Here is a 9,861-nt window from a genome sequence, read left to right on the forward strand (position 1 = left end):
TGATCCAAGATCCTCTAATAAAATCAATAAAAAATAATTTTAATAGTCCTAATCACATTAGGAAAAACGCACAAGGATAGAGAGAAGTGTGACATTCTTTTGAGGTGATGGTTATTAGTTCTACTCGACTCATAGAGGTGGCTTAGGGGAGTGTGTAAGTAGCAAGTGAGTTTTGACCAAAGGTGGTACCGTGGTAGTATTACCATATTAGTGAGCATAAAGAAATTAGGCCGCGTGAGTTGGTAGAGTATTCAAAAGAATAATTAGATACTTCAGTATAAGTTACATAAGTCACTTTTTCTATTAAGGTATAATCAATACGAGTAACTTATTTTAACTAAGAAAAATGAGGCTGCATTGATTTGATTACTTTGCAACCTTTTGTATTAGCTATTGCTCTTGTTGGTACCACAGGAAGTTTTTGGGCAGATTAATGTTACAAAATTTTATTTCGGACACAAAGTTATCCCTCGAATTTTGACCAAAGCAGCCACACCAGTGGCAAAAATAACAAATTACATCAATATCAATGTGTGAAATTAGATAAAATTGATAGATTGATTTGAGAATCAGTATTCAGCAGTTCATTTTGATCTGTGGCATGCTCGCTTGACAGCTCGAACAATATCCTCAATCTGTAATACAGAAAGGCAGAAATTAGACAATTATAAACAAATGACATAGCAAATGACATACGAAAAATTAACTAATATTTTTTTTCCACGACCATGGGAAGTTAAGGTACAAGATACAACCCGGTTTGCCCAAAAAGATTAGTTACCTTATACAAGCAACATATCCCTCAAGCCTAGTTAGATATTACTGACCACATATCCTAATACTATGCTGAAAATCAACTTAATGTCGTAATTTACAGGCTAGTATCAATTTCATTGTCTTTAATCAAGCTTTAATTTTTCGTTTAAACCTCGGTTGCACTGACTGCTTCATTCTTGCAGGCAAGTTTGTGTTATTTATGAAGAGCTAAATTTATATATTGAAATACCCCTCAAAATAAAATAAATATAACAGGATTGACAGGTGCTACTTCATGAATGTAAAAAGAACAAAATTACTATGATCAATAAAGAAAATATAATTTGGACCTGTGGGACGGCCATCCTTTCGAGATTTGGGGCATAAGGCATAGGAACGTCAGCACCACTAATCCTTTCGATTGGTGCATCTAGGTACGCAAAGCTATCTTCAACTACTGATGCACTGTACAAACAAAGAGAAAAAAATTAGATAAACAACATAGTTGATTTAAGTGAAAAAGTACAGTTGAGAACTCAATGCCAAATTGTCTAAGCTCTCAATTGACACATGACACTGTTATTGCAGCACACCTTATAATGAGTGAAGCAATGGCATGAAGATCAACTAAAAATATATTGTTATACAAGCAATTATAAATGAACCTTTTTCAGGGAACACTAAAGAAAAAGGGGGATAAAAGGCAAGTATATTCAAGGTGATGAGTACCAGATTTCTGCACCAACTCCATGCTGCGGGAAACCTTCTTCGACGGTTACCAGCCTATTTGTTTTCCTGACAGATTCATTGATTGTGGGTCTGTCAAGAGGACGAATTGAACGGAGATTTATCACCTGAACAATAGAAGATGCCAGTTAATCTCCTCGAGTCCTCGAAATGTAAGCAGCAATTCTAAAGTAAGAAGAGTATGCAGCAATATCAATGAAAAACAAAAACAAAAAAAGCTACCTCGGCACTTATTCCTTCTTCTGCCAAAATGTCAGCTGCCTGAAGTATAGGAAAGTCAAGTTATACACTCTATAGTTTACAGAAAAATGTGAAAAGAACAAAATGATATACTACATTTGAGGGAAGACGTTAAAAAGAAATATTGTACCTTCAGAGCATAGCCCACCATCTTAGAGAAAGCTGTGATTGTGACGTCCTTTCCTTGTCGTTCTACCTGTATTAAAAATAAAGAATTGGTCAAGCAAATTCATCAATCTATGTTCAATAATTGAGATATATCATCAAGAAAATCATAGAACCTTTGCTTTCCCGATTGGAAGGATGAAATTAGGGTCGAGAACTTCTTCTGAAACAGGGAAGGACTCTCCATATCTACAGAGAAACATATCAAAATTTTGAAAGTTAGACGGTGAACAAATCCACAATTGAAAAGATAAAAAAACAATAAATATGTATCATCACTTACAGTATCTCATTTTCTAGAAAAACAACGGGGTCTGGATCCCTAATGGCAGCTTTGAGCAACCCTCGGGCATCCTCTGATGAATACGGACATAGTACCTTCAAACCAGGGCATGAACCGTACCACGCTGCATAACACTGCAGAGGCATAATAAAAGTACGCTTAAACCATGACTTTGAATTTATAAATGAAAGATTCCAATAGATTGATTGAGCTGATCACCAGCAAGATTCAACTAATTTTCAAGAAATCAGGGGATTGAAATACAGAGAATTACACAATTTAAGTACAAAAATAGAAAATAAAGGTATATGTAGTGGGAAAAAATTCAAAATTACCATATAAAATAAAATAAAATAAATTAAAAATTAAAAAAATAAAAAAAAAAAATAAATAAATAAAATAAAAAGGTTGTCGAAATTTCCATAACTAACTAAAAAAGACTCTAAGGTTGATAAAAAAATACTCGTACTTAAGTTACAATATAATACAGTATTTGCCCCATTCTAAATATTGCAACAGTTTCACTTATTAAGGTCTGGCTATATTAGACCAAAGATTTTTATAAACTAGTTACATGGGGACTTACGATATTTAAATTGCTTTTAGTCTAACATTCAAGAAAATTTAATAAAATTATACAAAGTACTCCCTCCAATCCTATTTGTTTTTCTCATTTGGAATCGGGGAGTTAATTAAGAAATGAATCTTAATGTAAGAGAAACAATTAACATACAAGAAATTTTACTTTTTATACTCCCTAGTCCCTATGATCCATTTTGTTCTTCCCATTCAGGAAGGTTCAAATAGATACCCATTTAGAATCTTTTCACATATGAAAGAAATTCTCTTTGATTTTCCTTAATTTTGGTGAATGTGTCAAAAGTTATTACCTTTTTTCTCTTTTCCATACATAATTTCTAACAATTTTCCACTAATTGAATTTCCTCCCCCCTTTTTTTCAATTTTTTGTGATAAAAAAACTAGAATCTCTATAACTTTAATTTATTTTCTCATTAAAAAGATTCACTTTCATAGTTTACTCCCTGATCCAAAATGAGAAAAACAAAAGGATCAGAGGGAGTATTAAATAGTCCCACTTTTCAAAAAAAAAAAAAAACACCAAAAAAAAAGGGAAAAGAAATTGATATGGTGGTTAGGAATAGAGAAAGATGGTTACAAATTGGGATCATGGATGGGGAAATTAGTGAAGAATGGTAAAAAAAATAATAATAATAATAAATTCAGGCACATTCACCAAATAAATAGAGAAAATTAATGAGAATATTTTATCTGTATATATAGATGATTCCAAATGAGCAGAATTTTTTTAACCTTCCTAATCGTGAAACAGAAAGAACAAATAAGATCGAAGGAAGTACTCTTTATAACATTTTCTTCAAATTTTAAGTTATTTTGAAAGTTGACCCCAGACAATGGAAAGACTACACAGTTAAAATATAAAATGGAACAGATATCTTGGAAATATTAACAGGGTAAAAGTACCCAACGAAAGAGTTGATATCATGATTGAGCACAAAGTATCTAGTATAAGAGAATGGTACAATCAATCCTACTCATTGTCTGTGCAGTGGTGAAAATAAGAGAATGAAACACCAGATTTTTATATACTAACATGCTGCCCAGCTTATGGGAGAACATGCTATGCTAAACTATATGCCTTGCAACTTCTACCAATGGTGGAAGAAGCCAAGCCCAGGTTTACAGGTTACAAGTCTTTATGTGTATCCAGCCCACTTGGGTAGAAAGAAAATTTGTTACTCAAGCAAAAGGCAACACCTGACCATGGTGATCTTCAAGTCTAAGAGCAGAAATGATAAAGGGCTTGGACAAAGGTTTCAGCACCAGAGCTGATTGTATTATGTTAAAAACCCATAATTCTTCCTTGCTATTTTATAAAATGAATGTAATAGCACAAGATAATCCAGAATTGCTGTTCTCACACAGATCTACCCATATGGAAGATGTAAGAGGGTTCTCATGGAACTCCTTGGTTTTTGCATGATACAATTGTATCAGATGGGTTATTTGTTTGCTGGAATAGCTAATACCAACCACTATTCTACTTCTCATGCTTTTTGGAATAAATGATACTCAATTAGTCCTGAGGACCTAGGACCAAATCATGTATGTCATAACAAGCTGACCAAAATTTCAACCAGAAGACATGTGGGATTAATAAACACATAATGTCAATCAAGAAAAGAGCCAGAGAAACTTTATCAGCCATCACCATAAATACTTCCTCCATTCTCTTTTAATTGTAATGTGGAAGGGTTGCAGGGTATTATAATTGAGGAGAGAGGGAGAAATAAAAAGAAAATAAAAAAAAAATTAAAAAAAAAAAAAAAAAAAGCACGTGGTAACAAGAGTAAAGAGGGAATCAATGTCCAAATTAAGTAATGTTGCAATTAATTTTGCAGCTTCCCCCAAAGGAAGTACTTCAAAGATTCTTTCAAGGACTAATAAAGCTCCAATGCCATGATAAAATATTCAAAGATCAACTCCACACCCTTCTCCAGAATGCAGAGAAACATGTTAGATCTTGAAAATTCAGGTATCAACAGACTACACTGCCATTTTGCCTGATGTTAAGGCATTTTTAAGAGAAAGATAACCAAGTAACATACAGGTCGCAATAAAAATCACATAAACTTTCTGAACAGAGGCAATGAAATCAAACCTGGGAATGTTGAGCACCAACTCCAGCAGCAGCACCATTTGGACCTCTGAAAACAATGGGTACAGATATCTGACCAGCTGACATATAGTTTGATTTTGCAGCAGAATTTATAATGTGATCAATTGCCTGTTACACATAGGAATGGAGTATGTCAGCATGATCAAAGATAAAATAGAAGGTATAAAATTTCCACACATTAGTAAAATTTATCCATATTGTAATATTTTAATAATTAGTATGAATGGGAAATTCTAACCAGCAGAAAAGAACACTTCAGTGTGAATGGTAAATTTTACTGAAGAAAAACCAGACAACACTTAAACGTGTCTACAAAGAAGGGGCTTTGATTTTTCTATCCTTGGGTTTCATTATCAGCGAGATACCAAACATTAGAAAGTTAATTGTGAGATGTTTGTTAGTGTCAGTTCTAACGTGCGAAATTGTAGTTCATATTACCACAGTTGATGCCAGGTAGCTTATTTGTACAGCCTTGGAAAGAGTACAAAATCCTTGGGACAAATCTCATCGACATATATATATATATATATATATATATATATATATATATATATATATATATATATATATATATATATATATATATATATATATATATATATATATATATATTAACAAGTTGCAGCACTAGAATTAAGAGAATTCCGAAATATAAGCTATGCAGCTGTTAAGAAGGCTGAGAAACTTGTTATGATAAAATCACAAATATATCTGTCCAAACTGGATCAGCAGATCAAGGATGATACTTAAGAAGTCACAGCAAGTAAGGAGGTTGTTCATCGAATTCTATTCGTCATGGTACGGGTAGACTAGGAAGAGAATATTCATTGCATCATTCGCCAAGAGCCAGGTCAAGACTCACTTAAATGCCAATAACCCAATAAAGATGCAGGCGGTGTTAAATCCTATTCACCAAACAAGACTGTTGGCAAGCACAAGGAAAAAAAAAATAAGACCAGACGCTTACGGCTTGTTTGGATCGAATAGTGGAAGGGAAAGGGAAGGGAGGAAAGAAGAAGAAATGGGGAGGAGAGAAAGGGAGGGAGAAGGTAAGATTACATTTTCCCTCCAAATTTTTCCATTTCTCTTCCCTTCACTCCTACCAAATGGTACTCAAACAAGGGAGGGTAGATCCCTTCTTTTATTTTCTCTTCTCTTCCTTTCCCTCCAACTTTCTCAATCCAAGCAACGTGCTAATACTTATTAAGAGTACACCAAAGACTACTTTCTGGTGGATGTAGCAACCACATATGATATACAAGAAATATAAACTCGTTAAAATAGCTTGATTTGAATATTAGAGTTTAGTCACTAATAAAAAATAACAAGGCAGAAATTTCCAAGGGTGTAGAGGTGATTTATGTCACATTGTCACCTTAAATGGTGTGGGATTGGATTCTAGAAGACTAATAATGATATTCCCTCCGTCCCAAATTAGTCGCAACACTTTTACCGGCACAACGCACAACATTTTATGCAATTTACTTGACTTTATACTTTTACCACCCCCCGCACGATCTTTTTTGTTCTTCCCGCTTTGATTTTTTGATCTCACAAAACATTTAAGATGGGAAGAGCAAAAAGGATGAAGAGGAGTTAGTGGAAAATATGTCATCACTTTTTGAGGATGTGAGTGAAGTTTCTTTTTTTAAAATAAGGAAAGTGATGCGAGTAATTCAGGACGGTTCAAATCCAATTAGTGTTCCAAAAGTAATTGAACATATTCAAAATCCATATATCATTAAAAACATATGCCATTGACAAATATCAGATTTAGAATTAGTAGTACAAATGTACTGCACAACTAATGTATGACCATTTGGGTCATAAGGCTTTTCCAAGAGGCTGTTTGGATATAAAAAATACTCATTGATTTTGACCAAGACAAAGACAGGACCCCAACTGTCATTCAAATTGTTAACTTGGGTTTTGTTAAAATCCACTGTTCCTGTTTCGCACGAGTTTGTTACTAGTGGATGGATTTTTTTTGAGTTAATAAAAACCAACAAACAAGCTACTAAAAGTGAAAGAAGTTCAAGCAGCAGCTGAAAATCCTGTTCTTAAACATCAGCACACTGTTTTGAAGAGTAATGTCATTAAAGCAACACGGCTATTAGAAATGCTACGAGACTAGGTCAAACTTTTAGCTCTTCATGAAATTATTTAGTTAAATTCTTTTTTAATTCAATCTACCTCAAAAACGATTTCCCAGCACATGAATTGTGAGTTAAGACCAGAAATAGTGGTTGACTTAAACCATGATAATCAAATTAGATCAATCAATCAAAGCCTTAATCCCAGCATATGAATTGTGAGTTAAGACCAGAAATTGTGGTTGACGTAAACCAGGATAATCAAATTGAATCAATCAATCAAAGCCTTAATCCCATAAGTGGGGATAATCAAATTGAATAGTAAAGAAATTATAAGCCATAGTTCTACACTTCTACATTCTCCTGAAATTATCCACTAACTCACCGTTCAAAACAACAAAAAAGAAATAAAACTGCCAATAAGAAATTTCTTACCTGCATCGAGAAGTTAAATGTCATAAATTCTACAACAGGTCTGAGTCCTTTGTATGCTGCACCAACTCCAATACCAGCAAAGCCAGCCTGCACAACCAAATAACAATAAATCCTCGATTGACAACAGCATGTGAAAAGCGGTTTAAGAGGGAAAAAATATTCATTTTACAAATTAAATGAAAATAAATGAATAACTTCTATGTAGTTCAAAGAAAAACCTCTGTAATTGGCGTATCAATAACCCTTTCTGGACCAAACTTGTCCAAAAGCCCTTTGGTTATCTGATGCAAATTATAACAGAAAAGGCGTACGTGATCAGAATACTTTTAATAGAGAAAGCCACAATCCAAGATATAAAAAGTGGACGGAATAGTGGAATTCTAACCTTGTAGGCTCCTTGGTATTCACCAACCTGTTTATGTGCAAAAGAAAACATATTCACCATTAAATTATAGGAATCATATTTGGTATAAAGAACAGAAAATACAGACATCCAATAATATTCTCACAGCACCTCTTCACCCATCACAAAGACTTTAGGATCTGCACTCATTTCTTCATCTAATGCAGAATTTAGAGCATCCCTGACTGTCATCTGCAAAGTCCATAACATTGTGTCATCATAAAAAAATAATAATAAAAAAATTTAACAAAAAAAACGAAAAATGGGTCACTAAATGAAGAAGGAATTGCACAAAGTCGTGAAAATAGTGAATTACATACAAACAAAGATCCTTTTGTGCATAATTGGAAGAACAAACAAACCTAAAGAAGGCAAGAACTCCTCTTAATGTACAAACACACAATGTATGCTAACCTAAAACCAATTAGACGCAAAGATGTTATCCAACACTCAAGAACAATGCACCTCATTCAACAACCCTAATCAGATCCCCAACCATAATTACGCAATTATTAGCAGACCAAAGCAAATCAAATCCAACTCCGCAATAATTGCACAGAAAAGGACTCTCTCACCCAAACCAGCCATAAACCTTTCTACTAAAACACAAATAAGCAACCGGGAATTTGCAACCTATCAAATTACAACTAATCAAATCATTGACAAATCGCAACTCCGAACTACAATAGAACTACAATTACAATTACAATTACAATTACAATGCTCGAAATCAATTACTGTTAAATTCACAGGCACAAAAATCTAATTGCCAAATTAAGAAATCAATAAATTTTACAATAATAAAAAAATAAATAAATTCACCTCTTTTCCTGCAGTTGCAAAAGTCCTAGCAGCATGTTGCAAAGCCCGAATTCTCTGCAAAAAATAAATTTATCAAAAAATATAAATAAATCTACAGCAATCAAAATTCAACAATTGCAACATTTCTACAATTGCAACAATAACTTTTACGAAAAAAAATGAAAAAAAAATAGCAAAAATACCGAGGAATACTGAAGACTTCCATTGTGAACAACTTGCTTAACAAGCCAAGACATTGATACTCTTACAATTCAACTTCTACAACAAACAATGCAACATTAATCGAATAGATCGGAGAATCAAACCAAAAATTTGAACAAATCTGGAAAAATTAAAATTCAATGAAAATAGAATTTTTCTTTTTTTTCCCAGAATCAAATAAAGAGGAAGTCAATGAAAAGTACTAGAAGAATAAGAATGTTGGTGAAGATATAGTATAGCAGTTAGGTGAAAATGGTGGTAGTTAAATCTATTGAATGCGAAAATGTAGAGAGAGAAAGTAGTGAGAGAGAACTGACCTTGGTGAGGGAGGAGAGAGAAAGTGAGAAGACTGGGTTTGCGGTGAATTGGCGGCTATTGGTGTTGGTATCGGCGGATGAATACGACTGTTTATTCGTTCATTTGTCTTTTTTTTACAAGTTTTTTTTTTTTTTATTTTATAGCTTTTTTTTTTTTTTTGTAGAAGAAGAAATCTTACTTTTTTTTTTTAATTTATAATTATTGGCTGTTTGATTCAAGAAAGAGTCAATAGTTTAAATTACTTTTTTTTTTTAATGGGAAAACACGGATCAACTTTATTCATTTAAGGAGTCAAAAACAACGAATTCGACACATACGTCGGGACTTCTTCAATCCACACTCTCATCTCATCAAAGTTCTTACAAACAAACGCAAGTCTATGAGCAACACCGTTGTCATTCCTACCAATATGGGCAAAACTAATTGAAGTACACCTCCAAGACAAAAACAAAATGTCACTAACAATATGACCAAAATCAGAATTCTCAATCTTCCTAGTCAGATGATGAATGAGCTTCAGGCAGTCAGACTCAAGTATTAGCTTGGTAATACCTGAATCAATACCTGTTGCTTTGTTAAAATTGCTTGCTTTATAGTGTTTTCCAAAAAAAAAAAAAAAAACTAAACTAAGGGCTTGTTTGGCATCATTTTTGGTTTTCAGTTTCCAGTTTTTTTGAAA

General features: G+C 33.3%; 1 protein-coding gene across 2 annotated transcripts; it reads right to left on the minus strand.

Moving 5' to 3' along the window:
* Positions 1 to 338: 338 nt before the first annotated feature.
* Positions 339 to 9,319, minus strand: LOC145567414 (pyruvate dehydrogenase E1 component subunit beta-1, mitochondrial-like). Of its 2 annotated transcripts, none has more exons than XM_081626685.1 (15): positions 9,182 to 9,319; positions 8,846 to 8,921; positions 8,664 to 8,717; positions 7,953 to 8,033; positions 7,824 to 7,850; positions 7,657 to 7,719; positions 7,439 to 7,525; positions 4,893 to 5,018; positions 2,192 to 2,325; positions 2,025 to 2,097; positions 1,874 to 1,939; positions 1,726 to 1,764; positions 1,486 to 1,610; positions 1,107 to 1,221; positions 339 to 635 (listed from the first exon to the last, which is right to left on the minus strand). In XM_081626685.1, exons 2-15 carry the CDS (start codon positions 8,897 to 8,899, stop codon positions 585 to 587), a joined length of 1,095 nt encoding a protein of 364 aa, XP_081482811.1. In that variant the 5' UTR covers positions 8,900 to 8,921; positions 9,182 to 9,319; the 3' UTR covers positions 339 to 584. The 2 variants fall into 2 exon arrangements, with proteins under 2 accessions (XP_081482811.1, XP_081482812.1); XM_081626686.1 differs by having other exon boundaries at positions 8,846 to 8,918; positions 9,182 to 9,264.
* Between the last annotated feature and the right edge of the window lie 542 nt (positions 9,320 to 9,861).

Source organism: Chenopodium album, chromosome 11 (assembly GCF_948465745.1).
Source record: "Chenopodium album chromosome 11, dcCheAlbu1.1, whole genome shotgun sequence".
NCBI lineage: Eukaryota > Viridiplantae > Streptophyta > Magnoliopsida > Caryophyllales > Amaranthaceae > Chenopodium > Chenopodium album.

Excerpts from the sequence above, each read along its gene's own strand:
- LOC145567414 (XM_081626685.1), bottom strand. The coding sequence starts at position 8,899 with ATGTCTTGGCTTGTTAAGCAAGTTGTTCACAATGGAAGTCTTCAGTAT. Across the intron at positions 8,718-8,845 it reads GAAGTCTTCAGTATTCCTCG|AGAATTCGGGCTTTGCAACA; the intron begins GTATTTTTGCTA and ends TATTTTTTGCAG. Across the intron at positions 1,765-1,873 it reads TGGTGGGCTATGCTCTGAAG|GCAGCTGACATTTTGGCAGA; the intron begins GTACAATATTTC and ends CCTATACTTCAG.